This window comes from Camellia sinensis, chromosome 9 (assembly GCF_055761805.1).
Source record: "Camellia sinensis isolate YWXY chromosome 9, ASM5576180v1, whole genome shotgun sequence".
NCBI classification, from domain to species: domain Eukaryota; kingdom Viridiplantae; phylum Streptophyta; class Magnoliopsida; order Ericales; family Theaceae; genus Camellia; species Camellia sinensis.
This window is the reverse complement of record NC_138969.1, coordinates 77,121,532-77,138,544: the sequence shown is the minus strand read 5'-3', so window position 1 is coordinate 77,138,544 and position 17,013 is coordinate 77,121,532. Positions and strand designations below refer to the sequence as shown.

The window sequence follows — 17,013 nt, the reverse complement described above, 5'->3', positions numbered from 1 at the left end:
TATTTTAGTCATCAAAAGTTCATCTACATGTCCCCATTATTTGGCGACTAAATTTATTTTGTTGGCAAATAACAATATACGGCGACTAAATAAAGAATTAGTAGCCTAAAATTTCGACTAACACCGACTAAAAATATTTTAGTCGCCTATTATGTTGTATTTAGTGACTAAAGTTTTTTTTTAGTTGCCAATAAACATTGTATCTCGACTAAAATAATATAGTAGCTAAAACCTTCAACCAACTCCAACTAAAAGAAATTTTAGTTCGCCAAAAGTGCTATTTTTGGTCGCCAAATTTAGTCGCAAAAACCTTGAAACGAATTGTAAAGCATACTGACATGACTGCAATCCACTAAATCTAGAAGAAAAAAAAGAAAAAAAAAATTACAAACATAGTACACAAACAAATTCATGCTATAACTCTGTCATAGAATTCAGTTTATCTTCCAAAAAAAAAAAAACATTTTTCTTAACAATCCTAGAAATCAATTTCGCTCATTAAGAAGCCCATAAAAGCAATCCTGCAAAATAAAAGAGAAAAATTATGAAACAGAAAAAGAGTAACAAACGAGCAACAATGGATAGAGGGAAAAAAAATACCAAGTAACATTCACACTTGAATAATACCAAACATGAGCACATATGTGTCGCAGAACATCGGAAGCACCATTGAAAATTGCATCAGCGATATAGCTAATATGACTCTTCTCATTCCTCACCTACAATTAAAAGAATTAAATTAAAATAAAATAAAAATATCCAAATTGCATGAGGTAAATATAATTTATAAGTATACCTCACTGACTTCAAGATGGTCATTATAGTGCTCTATCATTGACCTATAGAATTGAGTAACTTTATAAGTAGTACTTTCGGGCGGACTAAGCTCGTACTTATCCCGAAACTGCTTTTTATCTACCTCAATTTTAGTGTGCACCCTTGCCGGAACACCGACAGTAGGAATTCTGTAACGGCAATCAGGATAACAGACCCCTACATAATAATCAAAAGTGCGTCAATGTAACAGTTGACGACTGCTTATAATATCTCAAATTTTTTTTATAATATCTCAAAAAAAATTTATATACGTTTTTTTCTCAGTGTCATCCCAAAATGAAGAATCATCTAACAACCACAATGGATATCCACCCATTTACTGAAAACACAAATGAACAAAAGATTAATTAGTTAAAACTACACAAAGAAAAAATATTAAAACGATATAACATATTTAACTTACACATGAGGGTCGTTGCCCAAGTCCTTAATAAAAAAGGAAAATTCATACGAAAGCCTCTGTTCATTGATATAACATGGCAATGGTTCCTATTTAAAAACATTACCCGTTTTGTAAGGCTTAGCCATAACTTCAACAATCAAAGAGCAAAAATCCCTAATGTCCGCACATTTTGCATTAAGAAGCTCTGCAAAAAATAAAAATTTCTGATATGCATTTCAAAAACCACAACCAAATAAATGAAAATAAAAAATGAATTACAATATACCATTAGCATGTATCGCCTTTTTGACCCAAATAAGTTAGGGTTTATAGTTTACAACCGAGATTCCACACAACAATCTAGTACAACAATAGCCCAAAGCATAGATTTGACGTAATGCTTTGTTAATATCACCAAATAGAGACATTACTTTAGGTTTAATATAAGTTCACAAATCGTTGATGGCATAAGACTTTTCAGGCCAAATTTTATATTCAAAATCAACATAAGAGAAAATATCTTTGTTAGTAGCCCACCACCCATGCCTACAATGCATCCACGACCAGAGGAAGAATTTCCACATGCTCCTAATGAAGATGCTACAATTGTATATCAACTACAAGGTCATCAAGCTGAATTTCAGTATGAGAAAACTTTTTTGTCCACCTCTCTAAATGAAGATTTTGTAGTGGAGTTTAGTAGTTTTGACTTTGAAGATAATCGTAGGGCAATTGAGCACTTGGCGACATTGAGAATTTTCAAAGAGAGTAGTTACATTGTAGACGATTACTTTGTAGATGGCAATAGAGTTTGATTTGAAAAAACTTGGACAAGATATTTTCTCTTAGGTTGATTCAATATACCATTAGCATGTATCGCCTTTTTGACCCAAATAAGTTTGGCTTTATGGTTTACAACCGAGATTCCACGTAACAATCTAGTACAACAATAGCTCAAAGAATAGATTTGATGTAACGTTTTGCTAATATCACCAAATAGAGGCATTACTTTAGGTTTAATGTAAGTCCACCAATTCTTGATGGCATAAAACTTTTAGATCAAGGATTGGACTTAGATTAGACCTAAACTAATGCTTCTATTTGGTGATATGAGCAAAGCATTACATCAAATCTATTCTTTGGGCTATTGTTGTACTAGATTGTTGCGTGGAATCTCGGTTGTAAACCATAAAGCCAAACTTATTTGGGTCAAAAAGGCGATACATGCTAATGGTCTATTGAATCAACCCAATAGAAAATATCTTGTCCAACTTTTTCAAATAAAACTCTATTGCCATCTACAAAGTAACCGTCTACAACATAACTACTCTGTTTAAAATCCTCAATGTCATCAAGTGCTCCATTGCTCTACGATTATCTTCAAAGTCAAAACTACTAAACTCCACTGCAAAATCTTCATTTAGAGAGGTGGACAAAGAAGTTTTCTCATACTGAAATTCAGCTTGACGACCTTGTAGTTGATATACAATTGTAGCTTGTTCATTAGGAGTGTGTGGAAATTCTTCCCCTGGTCGTGGATACATTGTAGGCATGGGTGGTAGGCTACTAGCAAAGATATTTTCTCTTAGGTTGATTCTGAATATAAAATTTGGTCCGAAAGTCTTATGCTATCAAGGATTGGTGGACTTATATTAAACCTAAAATAATGCCTCTATTTGGTGATATTAACAAAGCATTACGTCAAATCTATCCTTTTGGGCTATTGTTGTACTAGATTGTTGCGTGGAATCTCGGTTGTAAACTATAAACCATAACTTATTTGGGTCAAAAAGGCAATACATGCTAATGGTATATTGTAACTCATTTTTTTATTTTCATTTATTTTGTTATGGTTTTTGAAATTCATATCTGAAATTTTTGTTTTTTGCAGAGCTTCTTAATGCAAAATGCGCGGACATTAGGGATTTTCGCTCTTTCATTGTTGAAGTGATGGTTAAGCCTTACAAAGAGGGTAATGTTTTTAAACAGGAACCATTGCCAAGTTATATCAATGAACATAGGCTTTCGTATAAGTTTTCCCTTTTTATTAAGGACTTGGGCAACGACCCTCATGTGTAAGTTAAATATGTTATATTGTTTTAATATTGTTTACGTGTGTAGTTTTAACTAATTAATCTTTTGTTCATTTGTGTTTTCAGTAAATGGGTGGATATCCATTGTGGCTATTAGACGATTCTTCATTTTGGGATGACACTGAGAAAAAAAAGTTTATAAAAAAGTTTTGAGATATTATAAGTAGTTGTCAACTGTTACATGGATGCACTTTTGATTGTCATGTAGGGTTCAGTTATCCTAATTGGCATTCTAGAATTCCTACTGTCGGTGTTCCGGCAAGGGAGCACACTAAAATTGAGGCAGATAAAAAGCAATTTCGGGATAAGTACGGGTTTAGTCCGCCCGAAAGTACTACTTATGAAGTTACTCGATTTTGTAGGTAAATGATAGAGCACTATAATGACCATCTTGAAGTCGGTGAGGTATACTTATAAATTATATTTACCTCATGCAATTTGAATATTTTAATTTTAATTTTAATTTATTCTTTTAATTATAGGTGAGGATTGAGAAGAGTCATATCAGCTGTATTGCTGATGCAATTTTCAATGGTGCTTGCGCTGTTCTGCGACACGGTTGTGCTCATGTTTGGTATTATTCAAGTGTGAATGTTACTTGCATTTTTTTCCCCTCTGTCCATTGTTGCTCTTTTGTTGCTCTTTTTCTCTTTCATAATTTTTCTCTTTTGTTTTGCAGGATTGCTTTTATGGGTTTCTTAATGAGCGAAATTGATTTCTTGGACTGTTAGGGAAAATGTTTTTTTTTTTTTTAGAAGATAAACTGAATTCTATGACAGATTTATAGCAGGGATTTGTTTGTGTTCTATGTTTGTAATTTTTTTTATTTTTTTATTTTTTTTTCTGGAATTAGTGGATTTCAATCACGTCAGTATGTTTTACAATTTATTTCAAGGTTTTTGTTTAGTTCTGTATTTCTTTATATTTATATTGTTTGTGTTGAAGCTAATTGTTGTCGCTGTTTCGATAAGATCTGTTGCTCGTGTTTTTTCTATCTTTTTTTTTTATTTACAATTTTAATTGGGTGCTCTGTGCTTCAAATTTTGAGTTCCCTGTGAAATGATGGTGCTCCTGTGCTTCATTTTTTTGTTTTATTTTATTCGTTCTTCTTTTCGGATTTGTGCCTACACTATAGGATGTTTCACCACTAGAAAATGGAGTATTGGACACAGAACCTTTTGCGTCGGTAAATGACGCTGTCGTCAAATAATTTTTTTTGCAACTGAAAATCCAAGACCGTGGAAAAAAAATAGTATTTTACGTGACGATTTGTCACCAGTCGGGTTTTTTTTTTTGCGATTGTTTATTTTTTTTGCGACGCTGTTTATTCCTCCGTCGCAAAAAAATTTCCTTTTGCTTCCCGCGCCCTTCATCTTTGCTTTGTCTTCCATACCCGTTCAGTATCCTCTTCTCAGATGAACCAAAAAAAAAAAAAAGAAAAAGAAAAAAACTGTTTGCCTTCTCCCAGTCTCTTTCCATCTCGGAGCCCCAACAGCTCCAGCCTGGGAAGAGTTCCAGGTAACCCTCCTCTCCTCTCCTTTTCTTTCCTCTCACACTCGCTCGCACAGACCCTCACAATCTCTCTCTCTCTCTCTCTCTCTCGCTCTCGCGTTACCCTCACAGTCTGTCTGTAGCGGCGGCGGCGAGAACAAAACAAACCCTTTGGCATCCAGTTATCTCTCCTCTGCTCTTCTCTCCTCTTTTTTTCTTCTTTTGCCTTCATTGGAATCAAACCCTCTTCATTGGAACCCTAGAAAGTGGTGCAGAGATTGGAGATTGAGAGAGAGAGGATTGGAATTGTAGTTTTAAATCTATATAAAACTTAATATTTGCATATTTATGGCTTAAATTTTAAATACTGAGAGATGAGCATTATCTATTTCAATACTTAATTGAATGTTCTTCTTACAAGATGATACACTTATTCCTTTCATACGTGCTTCCTATAATGAGTATGACGTTGAGCTTCTTGTTGCTGCTTGCAATCCAAGATTTGGTGATTACCAATGGTATTTCTCATTTATGGAAATATGTGAATTGAAGTTTTGAGTTTGTCACCTGTAAAATTTCTCAGGCTTTTATAGCAATGGAAACTCTTGTATACTCTTTTTTGAATTGTTAAATTGGGGATTTCTTTTGAGGCAGCAACAATGCCATGAGCTTATGGACAAAAATAAGAGGCAAAATTGGTAATGGGAAGCGGACTTTTCTCTGGTTTGACCATTGACATCCTTTGGGGCCTCTTCATAGAAAGTTTGGGGATAGGGTTATATATGACTCTGGTATTTAGGCTCAGGCTAAGGTTGAGTCTATTGTCAATGGTTTTACTTGGAGGTGGCCTAGTTGCCAGACCTGGGAGTTAGATGACATCAAGAGTAGTACACCTGAGCATTTGAGACCTAGTTTGAGTGAGGACTTGATTGTTTGGCAACCTTTTGCTAATGGTGTATTCTCTATAAAGTCAGCTTGGAATGAATGGAGGCCTAAGGGTCCCAAGGTTAATTGGTCTACTCTGCTGTGGTTAAGTGTCATATTCCCAGAGTTAGCACTGTGAGTTGGCTTGCTTTCCAGAATATACTTAGCACCTTGGATAGGATGATTATGTTTGGTATTAGTGTATCTGCTACATGTGTGTTGTGTGAGGAGCAAAATAAGGACCACAATCACCTATTTTTTGGCTGCTTTTTCTCTCAAAGAATTTGGCAGTCTTTGCAGGTGAAATGCAATATGCAGTGGCCTCATCTTCTTTTGAGCAACTTAATTGATTGGTTTTCTACTCATACACGTGGTAAGTCTTTGTCCACTACCATTTACAAACTTGTGCTTACCTGCTCCATCTATTGTATTTGGCATGAAAGAAATTGCACAATTTTCCAATCAAAAAAGTCTAATGAGAACTCTGTGCTGAGTAGGATTAAAAATCTGATCAGACATAGATTGTTGTCTGCGAGCAAGTTTAAAGCTGATCAGGCTAATGATTGGCATATAAAGGAGTGGTCACTTTCCCCTTCTATTGTTCAATCAAATAGCTAATGTTCTGTTTACAAGTACACTGAAGCTAGCTAATGTTTTTTTTTTTTTTTGTTGGATTCGTTAGCTAACTGTGGCAGGTTTGGCCGGTACATTGTAGGAAAGAGGGTTGAGTGATGGGAGTCCTAAAATAGGTTAGTGAGTGACATAGTGAGTTTCTTTGAGGGTTGAGTATGTGAGCCCTCAAATTTCTTTCCGCAGGTCCTAAGCTGGCTCTTTGTTAGGGATGTGTGTTGAGTGTTAGTGAGCTAAAAGTTAGGGGAGCTTGTGTGTTTACTCTATATTGAGGGTTGAGTGATATGAGTTTGCATATTTGTTATCTTTGTTTGCAGCAGGGTAGTCTGCTGAGAGTTGGTGGGCTGAGTGACAGAGATTACTTTTGAGTGCTTGTTGAATTTTCCACTGTGGTGTTGATCTCTTGGCGTTTCAGGATCTCTTCATGGAGGTAGTTGGCAAGTCATCCATTTCTGTGGAATTCTTTAAGTTGCTATAGCTGGGTGCTCATTTTTTATGTCTCTGGCTACCCTTCATGGCTCTTAGTGGCGCTGCTGCTGTCAGTGTGTTGTTCAGAGTTTCTTGTTGTGGTGCATGGTGAGAGTCTTCTGTAGTGGTGCATGGCAGTGTGCCTGCGGTCTGTGTTGTTGTTCCTGTGGCTGTCTCTTGTTGCTGGTATTCAAGCTGGTTCTCTTTGTTTGCTGCAGTGCTGGGTTTGGTAGCTTTCTGATTCAGTGAGCTGCTGTTATGGTAGTATGCTGCAACTGGTTTGGCAGATCTTGGTTTGCTCAGGTAGTTGCAGCTGCTTCAAAGGGCTGCTGATTCCAGTCTCTACGTTTCCAGAATATGCTACCTTGTGTGGCTGTTATGCTGCGTTTGCTGTTTTCTGGTTTTTTCTGTTTGGGTTCTGCTCTCTCTTGTGGGCTGTACATGGTGTCTTTATTTTTATGGGTTATAGTCTGGTTTATTTTTTATTTTTTCTCTTTCTGTTCTTTTGGTCGTTATGTTTGATCTTTTTTGTGGTGGTCGTTTAGGTTTTGGTTTTAGCAGTTTGTTGGTAGTTTGTTTTTTTTGCTCTGCTGGGTGTTTTGTCTGTTTCTATTAGGGCCTGGGGAATTCCCCTTGTATTTGTGTAATCTTTTGTCTTTTATTTTGTGACTTATTCACCCAAAAAAATGGATAGGAAAGGTATTGATAATTTTTTATAGCAATGGATAGCAATATAAAATCATGGGCTATCTTGGTTTGGTGTGAAAATCTTGTTTACTAAAATACATTGTTGCCACTGCATAGCAGCCAAGAGATGCTAATAAACGGTATTGAAACATGGTAGCCGAAACTTACAGTCAAACGGGCAGTGGTTGACTTTCCTCACCCAACATTGCTAAAGAAATGCATGTCGGCCACTTACGATCTACAATTATTGAAGACACTCTAGCCTGCATGCTAGAGTTTTCAAATGTTGAGGTTTTTCGGAGATACCATGTTGGTGACTGGGGTACACAGGTAAGTGTGTGTGTGTGTGTGAGCACATGCATATCTGTATCTGTGTGTTTGTTTTCTCTCTTTTATCTTGAAATTTTATATAAGTTTTGTCAAAATTGTTTATTTTTTGATGAGGGTTAGTCATTGGTTGTCCCATTTTATGAGTTAACCTTTTCATTTGGATCAAAATAATTTCTTGGGTGAAACAGTGGTTTTAAGTTCTTCAATGCCTTTTCCCTCCTTAATGTGTGTTTGGAGAAGGAACTCCGACAGGCCCTTATTGTGTTAAGTGGAAAAATTATAATTTTTTATTGATTATTGCTGCTCTTGAAGGTGATAATATTATGACCACTTTGCTGTCTGAATTATAAAAGTCTATTTTGATAATTTTTTTGTTGCTTTCCTATTATGTCTTAAAGATGTAATTTATGTTCTGCAGTTTGGCATGCTAATTGAATTTCTGTTCGAAAAATTTCCAAACGTGGTGGTTGTCAATGATCAAGCTATCGGAGATCTCAAGGTGAGATAAATTTTTTGGAAATTAGGTGAAATTCTTGAATTTGTACATACGGAATACTTCTTCATGTCACTTGAATATTTTTTTATGCTATATTCATGCAACAAAGTCCCTTGCTTATATTAGTAAACAATTCAAGTAACTAGTTGCTTGTGCTGCTTTGAGCAACTTATGCCTTTGCCGTAGACAACTAATCAGCACGATTCAAGTTTTTTTCATTGAAATGAATCATGAAATTCAACGAAAATGGATATTATTGATTTAACTTGAATGCTGTCATTAGGCATTCTATAAGGCATCAAAGCAAAGATTTGACAGTGATCCTGAATTCAAGGAGAGTTCACAACAAGCGGTGGTCAGTCTCCGGGTGAAGCATTTACCTTTATGCCTTAAAGACCTGTGAGATTGATTATAGTAATAATTAAATTTCTCATTTGTAAAAAAACTTAAAAGCTATCAATTTCAATTTTCTATTTTGGAGGAAGTCTGATTTATAAACAATAAATTTTGTTTCTTTGTTTTGGAAGAAAATCTGGTTAATAATTTTATCTCGAGGTTTCATCATGTCTCATCATTTATCTTATTTGTTTTCATTTCCTGTGGCATAACTTGCATCACAAGGTGGGGAAGAGAAGTATTGGAAGGCATGGGTACAAATCTGTGAAATCAACCGAAGGGGATATCAAAGAGTTTATCAACGTCTAGGAATTAAGATAGAGGAGAAGGTACTTAACTGATATTTTTCTAACTAATGACAATGTCAAACATTGATTGTGTTTTCCACACAAGTTTTCTGCACCATGGGGCCACTTAAAAAAGACACCAACTTTGGATTTCAATCTAGAGTGTGCATGCTAAAAATAGAACATTCTTGGTTTATGGTTCACAGCCCCCTGCCCCACCAAGTGTTTGTTTCATCCAATTCAAATGTATCTGGTTCAAGTCTCTGTCACTTTATATTTGACTCATGTTATCAGGTTGGCCATTTTGTATGACTACTTGAATTGATGCTAGATTGATATATAAGATCGCAATTCTACAAACATAAAACATTGTTATTTCATCACCTTAGTTATTGTATAGGCGTAATAAGTAACAGATTGTGGCAAGACTAGACTATGAATCTTTGTTGAATTATGTTATTGCACATGCAATGAGGACATTAGTATGGTACATGCTTACAGTATGGGATGCCAGAGGCCCATAAATGTAATTTATCATTGTTTATTCTTTTTTTATTTTGGACTCAAGTAAATTGCTTAGTTCAATAGAACTAGTATTTTATATGCTAGTTTCAATCAGGAAAATTGAAATTAAAGATATAGATAGTGATGCGTGATGGGTTTGAGGTGACATTTAGTGTTTTAGACAATGATCCTTTTACAATGGATTTGGAACAATTGTAAAATTGAAACTTTATAGAATATGTTATACATAATTATTTATTTATTTATTTATAATTAATGGATTCTCATTCTTGAATGGTAGATGTGTAAGGAGTGAGGAATGCATCAGAACATGTTCAGGCTAGAGTGAATAAGTTGGTTAATGCTGGTTTGTGGTTATGTTAGCCGTAAAAGGTCTCATCAGTGTGAAGTCAAAGTTCTGTGTTTGCCCGGTGATATTGTCTGTGACATTGAGAAATTCTTCTGCTTCACGTCTGAAATTCTTCTGAGAAATTCTCTGACAGTGCACCATAATGGCATATATCTATATATTTAATGTTTTTCTGATAGAGAAATGCTATTTATCATCAGATTTTTTTTCACCATTTTATTTCACTTCCCATGTTTTCCATGCAATAAAAGTAATGTGTATAGTGTATGTGTAGGATCTACCATATTACAAAATCGTGGGACTTACCATGACACATGGGAAACACATAGGAGGTAAAGACTTTTGGTGATATATAGCAACCTCTCTCTCTCTCTCATAAGGCTTACATTATGCTTATTCCTGAATCTAGAGCCCAATTTCCGTTTAAGAAAATTTGTTCTTTACAAACTCTTTTTTGAATAGGTTGACACACTAAAATGCTCAAACGGGCTCAGATGTCAACGGAACTTGACACACAACATACTAGGCACACGTGACTTGTAGGAGAAGATGGGACTTGAAATCGATTCGCGGTTTTGAATTTAGAGCCTAATTTTCGTTTATGAAAATTTGTTCTTTAAAAACTCTTTTTCGAATTGGTTGACTCACTAAAATGCTTACACGGCATCTAATGTCAACGAAACTTGACACACCACTAACGAGGCACAAATGACTTGTAGGAGAAGACGGAACTTGAAACCGATTCCCGATTTTGAATCTAGAGCTTAATTTCTGTTTATGAAAACTTGTTCTTTACAAACTCTATTCATCTTTTGTGTTTATTCGATTATTGTTATATTATAGTACAATGTGTTCAATCACTACTTGATTTTAATAGTATTATCATCATTGTAGCATGTAATTAAAGTTTCTTTGGATAGTTCACGTATACCAATAGTCCAATTGGCGGAGGGACTTCTTATTAGTGATGATCCGTTGTGTGAAATTGATGGAGTTCCAATTGGCCCTGAATATTGCACAGTCTTTGTCTTAAAAGCGAAAAAGCCGAACGCTCTTTTGGAAACAATATCCCGAGGTCTAAGAATAGTTGGAGAAACTGTTGGAAGATACATTGTGTGGCGCTTGATTCATGTATATGTTACAATTTTTTTTTTTTTGTATTTATTTATTTATTGAAATAAATATCAAATGTTTTACATTTTCTGTAAGCTTGAAATTAATCATATTGTAAATGTTTTTTTTTTTTTTGGTTTTTTTTTTGCAGATGCAACCCTTTTGAGTACGTGATAATATTTTCGCATATCGATATTAGAGCTTACAATCTTATTTATGTATTTATTTATTTATTGAAATAAATATCTAATGTTTTACATTTTTTGTAAGCTTGAAATTAATTATATTGTAAATGATTTTTTTTTTTTTGGTTCTTTTTGCAGATGCAACCCTTTTAAGTACGTGATGATATTTTCGCATGTCGATATTGCAGCTTACAATCTTTTTTGTGTTTATTTATTTGTTAAAATAAATATCAAATATTTTACATTTTATTAAAGCTTGAAATTAATTATATTGTAAATGATTATTATTATTTATTTATTTTTTTTTTTTTTTTTTTGTGTCTGCGTGTTTTTTTTTGCAAATGCAACTCCTTTTGAGTACGTGATGATATCTTTGCATTTCGATATTAGAACTTACTGTTGATATTAAAACAAACCATAATATCTATGTGTTTTTATTTGTATTGTCGATATTTTTGTTTTTCTTTAGATACAAAAATTTAAGTTCTTGAATATCAAAAATTATTAGTATTGTTGGAGGATGATTTATATATTTTTGTAAAGAATATTTGGTTGACAATTGTTACAGGTTACATGTATATATATATATATAAATGATTTTGTGAATGTGGATGTGTGTGGATGTGGATGTATTTTATTTTAGAAAATATTAATAATTTGTATGGAGAATGAATTAATAAAATATATATTGATTTTATGAAAATAATTTTATTGCGACAACAATAACTGTCGCTAATGTAATCATCATTTCCTTACAATTTATTAGCAGCGGGTTAACCTGTAGAATATACATATTAGTTCAAATTTTTAGAGACGGTTTAAACTATCGCAAATATGGTATTAATTTAATTCTACTTTTTTGTGGCGTTTTAGACCGTTGCTAATAATACTTTTTGCAACGGATTAAATTGTCGCAAATATGATATTAATTTAATTCCATTTTTTTTGCAACGTTTTTAGACCGTCACTAATAATATTTTTCATGACGTCAAATACTGTTGCTAAAAAAGTTTTGGCGACTACAACAAACATCGTTACTAAAAGTGAAGTTTTTCTCTCATTTGTGACCATCATAAAAACCATTAATTTGCCGTCACTACAAGAAAGTAACGTTTTGTAATCGTCGCAAATACTTTTTGTCACGTTCCCTTCCGCCACCCCCCATTTCCCGTCACTACTTTGTCTCAAAAAGTCTTTTGCGATGATATATGAACTTTTTATGACGTTTGAGACCATCGCAAAAAGTCCGATTTTTAGTAGTGTTACATTCAACTTAATAAAAAATATATAATATTTTCAAGTTCTTAACGTGTGACCTGTATTTATGATTTCCAACTCCATCCGAGTTGTGAGAGTTTAGCATGAAAGTACATTTAAAATAAAATGGGTAGTATAGATTCACATTGCATGTGACCTACACTGGACCAAAGATAATTTCCACCGTGGTCTACTTTGTTTGCACATTTTGTGTGTTCGATTTTGTTCACCCAGTTAACAAATTGATAAATATTATCCACTTCTTTATTGGTTACTATTGAAATATTTTTTAATAATAATTACTTTAAGATATTAATTTTTGCAATTAATACAAAAACAATTTCTCTTATCTCAACCATTATAAAATTTTGGAATTAGTGTCATTTTTTGATCAACCAAAAAATATTTATTGATGAACAAAGAACTCATTACATTAAGAAAGAAAAAAAAGATGGCTGCAAAAAGCGTCATCGCGAGGCATACCACTCCCAACTAGGTTGACACCGATAAGCCCGCCCGATCCCAGAAGCACACCATCAAAAGTTAGTGAGAAACCAACCAAAGCAAAGAAAAAACAACAAATGACATAACAAAACCCCACCAAAACAGCACATCATACCACTCCCAACAACAATAAGCATATGAAAACAACACCAAAAACTTCAAAACAACACAGTACCAAAACAATTCCGCAGCAGCAAAATTCAACAACTACCACCAACCCAAAACCAAGAATAACAGCAACCATTAGTAGCAACAACAACTAACAACAAATAGATTCACTCCAATCCATCAGCAGCCCTATCACACCTCACTTGATACATTTCCTAATCCAAAGAGTCAAAAAGACATCCAGCATCCAATGACAACAAAATTGCCTAACAGACAAATCAGCAACAGAGCAAAAATAGCAAAAAAAAACACTAGAAATTCACCCTTCACCTCAAACATACTCTAACCATTAGCCATCCTTAGCTTAACACTAGTGATAGCTAGAGACCAAGCCGAATTTCCTGAACGTTGCAGATAATCTATTGCACTGAGTAACAGCAATCCTTGGAATAAGATTTGGCTCACAATGCAATCCTTGTCTTGATCAATTCACACAGTTCCTCCAAGTGCATCTGTCTTTCGCAAAATACTTTCTCATTCCTGAATTTCCATAAAGACCACAATACCGCAAATGGTATAATTTGCCAGATCATATTCAAATAATTTTTCCACTTGAAGCCCCTTCACCAATTAAGAATTCCTTCCACTGTTTGTGGGATTACCCAAGTCAGTCCTCACCACTGCAACAGATTACACCAAACTCTCTAAGCAAACGGGGCACCAGATAAGAAGATGAAAAACAGATTCAAGCTCACCATTACAGAACATACATATAGCAGAGGCATCTGGCCCCAACACTCCAATCCTTTGTAAAAAAACCAGTTGTTTTAGCCTCCCCTTCCAAGCTAACCAACCAAGAAATTGAATTTTTGGAGAAGAAAAATTATTCCAAATCAACTTTGTTACCACTAGTGAAGATGAAGGCACAACCAAAGAATACAGAGATGAGACAGAGAACTCACCAAAGACCATCCTCCCTATCAGAGAGGCCAACCAAATTTTGATCTAAAAAGGTAATCAATCTGCTAAATTCATCAGCCTCCCATCCCAATAACCTTTTTCTAAACTTGAAGCTCCACCTAGGTGAGACTTCATTCCTTTGTATCACCAATCTCAGAGACACCTCATTTTCTATTGATAGACTAAACAACCTAGGAAATTCATTCTTAACACAGCATGCCCCCATCAAGTAATCAATCCAAAAATGAATTCTACTCTCATTACCCACCACCACCCGATTATTATCCAGAAAAACACTCACAAGCTGAGGATTTGATTGACCTATGCTAATGATTCCACCCCAGATTTTTGAATAAGTACCAGTGAAAGTAGTAATAGGCAGCCAATTCCCACCCATTGACCCATACCTGCTACACAATATCCTTTTCCACAAGGTGTTTGATTCAGCCCCGAACCTCCAACACCATTTAGCCAACAAGCAATCATTAACCACCTTGATTCTTCTAATACCTAAACCCCCATTCTCTTTACTTCTGGTTGCTTCCAACTAGCTGACCAGGTGGACCTTTCTCTTCAATTCAGACCCTCCCCAGAGAAAATTTGCTTGAATCCTTTCTATTACATTAGCCACAGACACAGGAAGCTTAAAGATAGATAAGTAATAGATAGGAAGACTAGATAACATAGATTTTATAAGCGTCAATCTCCCACAAAAAGATAAGAATCGCCTCCTCCAAGAAGCTAATTTGACTCTGCACTTTTCGATGACTGGTTTCCATGTTTTCTTCAACCTGAGACTAGCCCCCAAAGGCATACCAAGATACATCAGTGGAAGCTTCTAACTTGCACAGTTAAGTCTGGAAGCAAACTCCTTCACCTCAACATCAGACACTTCAATTCCACATATGGAGCTCTTATGAAAATTAATCTTCAACCTTGAAAACAGTTGAAAACATCTCAAAATTCGTTTAATTACCATGACCTTCTCTATGTTAGCTTCATAAAAAATTATTGTATCATCTACAAATTGGAGATGTGAGATCACCATTTCATCTTTATCCACCACAGCTCCCCTAACCAACCCCAGTGATCTGGCTCTTTCCATTAACATGTTCAAACCTTCAGCTACCAAATTGAAAAGGAATGGAGACAACGAATCACCTTGCATGATGCCTTTTTTAGGAATGAACTTAATTGTACGGGAGCCATTCACTAACACAGACACTCTGACCGATGCTAAACACTCCTTGATCCAACCTCTCTACCTTGCCCTGAACCTGAACTTTTCCATCATGGATAACAAACACTCCCAACTGACAAAATCATACGCCTTTTGAAAATCAAGCTTGAGTATCAACCATTTTCTCCGACTCCTCTTCCACCAATCAACAATCTCATTCGCAATGAGGACACCATCCAGAATATTTTTACCTCCTAAAAAGGCTGATTGTACCTCTCCAACCACCCTGGGCATCACCTTCTTGATTCTATGTGACAAAACCTTAGCTATAATCTTATTCAAAGACCTAATAAGACTAATTGGTCTAAAATCTGACAAACTAGTTGGGCACTCAATTTTGGGGATCAAAGTGAAAAAAAAATTATTCACACCAGCCACCAATTTCCCATTTTCATAAAATTCTTTGAAAAATTGAAGGACATCAGACTTCAAAATTTGCCAACACTTCTGAAAGCAAATCAGGTTGAACCCATCAGGACCAAGAGACTTATTTCCATCACAACTCTTAATAGCAGCCCACACCTTATCTTCAGAAAAAGCTGGTTTCAAATTTCCAGCCACTTGGTCGTGGCCAATAGATTTAAATTGACCCTTCATCTTTGGCCTATTCCTCCAATTTTCAGTGAACAGACCTTTAAAATGCTTAAACACCTCCTGTTTCACCGTAGTGGGATCCTCATGGAATACCCGTTCAACTATAATTGAATTCAGTAAATTTCGATTCTGTCTATAAGATGCAATGGTATGAAAATACATTATATTCTTATCCCACTCGTCCCTCTTCCTTAGAGACCACACCTCATTTTGCCTAACTATCTCAGCCTCTGTCAAATCTCTAGACTCAGCCAACAGATCAAGCTCATGAAACTCCACCTCAGCTTTTTTGAGTGAGTAGGAAACATTGCCAAATACCTCGTTATTCCATTTCTTCAATTCCAACTTGAGATATCTAAGTTTTGTTGCAATGATAAACCCAGCCCACCCAGAGACATTTGAAGCCTCCCACGACTGCTTGACCACATCTAGAAACTTAGGATGTAACGACCAAGCATTTAAGAATCTAAACGGCTTTGGCCCCCAATCCCTTTCATGCTCCATCAATATCAGGGAAAAATGGTCAAACACACCCCTTGAAAGGCCCCGCAGCTTAAATTTAAACTTTCTCATCCATTCTGGTTCTAGGAAAACTCTGTCAATTCTACTCCATCTACCCCCATCTTCAGAATTACTTCATGAGAATTGCCTTCCATGCATTGGAACATCATACAAAGCTAACCCCTTTATAAACTCATTAAATTCTACTATCCTTCTATCCCTTCTTATACACCCTTTTCTTTCCCCTACATTTCTAATTTCATTAAAGTCGCCTCCCACACACCAAGGATCTGGAAATCCTAATTTGAAGTTGGAAATAACTTTCCACACTTGCCTCCTGCTTACTGCATCATTTGGCGTATAAACATTAATCAAAACACACCTAAAATCTGGAAGCAATGTACCTGATAACAAGATGAACCTTCTTGAGCCACATCACTGAGATAATGCAAACACAGAAGGCTTCCAAACACACAACAAACCACTAGCCGAACCTTCCGCATCCACAAACATATACTCCATTTCATCAACATGCCAAATCAGTCTCACCAAATCATCTGACATACCTTCTTTCCTAGTCTCTTGAAAGAAGGCACACTCAATTTTTCTCTCTTTAAGTAATGCTCTGATTCTTCTTCTCTTCTCCAGCCTTCCAA

At 35.3% G+C, this 17,013-nt stretch overlaps 1 protein-coding gene across 29 annotated transcripts; it reads left to right on the top strand.

The window, feature by feature from the left end:
• The first annotated feature begins 4,628 nt into the window (after positions 1-4,628).
• Positions 4,629-11,471, top strand: LOC114307936 (arginine--tRNA ligase, cytoplasmic). 29 transcript variants are annotated; one of them, XR_014339998.1, is made up of 7 exons: positions 4,629-4,830; positions 4,936-7,842; positions 8,261-8,341; positions 8,622-8,705; positions 8,960-9,063; positions 10,170-10,227; positions 11,332-11,471. XR_014339998.1 is itself a non-coding variant. In XM_082887134.1 (7 exons), exons 3-6 carry the CDS (start codon positions 7,729-7,731, stop codon positions 9,041-9,043), a joined length of 363 nt encoding a protein of 120 aa, XP_082743260.1. In that variant the 5' UTR covers positions 4,629-4,830; positions 4,936-6,100; positions 6,675-7,728; the 3' UTR covers positions 9,044-9,063; positions 10,170-11,140. The 29 variants fall into 29 exon arrangements, 16 of the variants coding, with proteins under 16 accessions (XP_082743260.1, XP_082743274.1, XP_082743259.1 ...); XR_014340004.1 differs by having other exon boundaries at positions 8,622-8,737; XR_014340008.1 differs by lacking the exon at positions 11,332-11,471 and adding an exon at positions 10,816-11,140 and having other exon boundaries at positions 8,622-8,693.
• Positions 11,472-17,013: the final 5,542 nt, after the last annotated feature.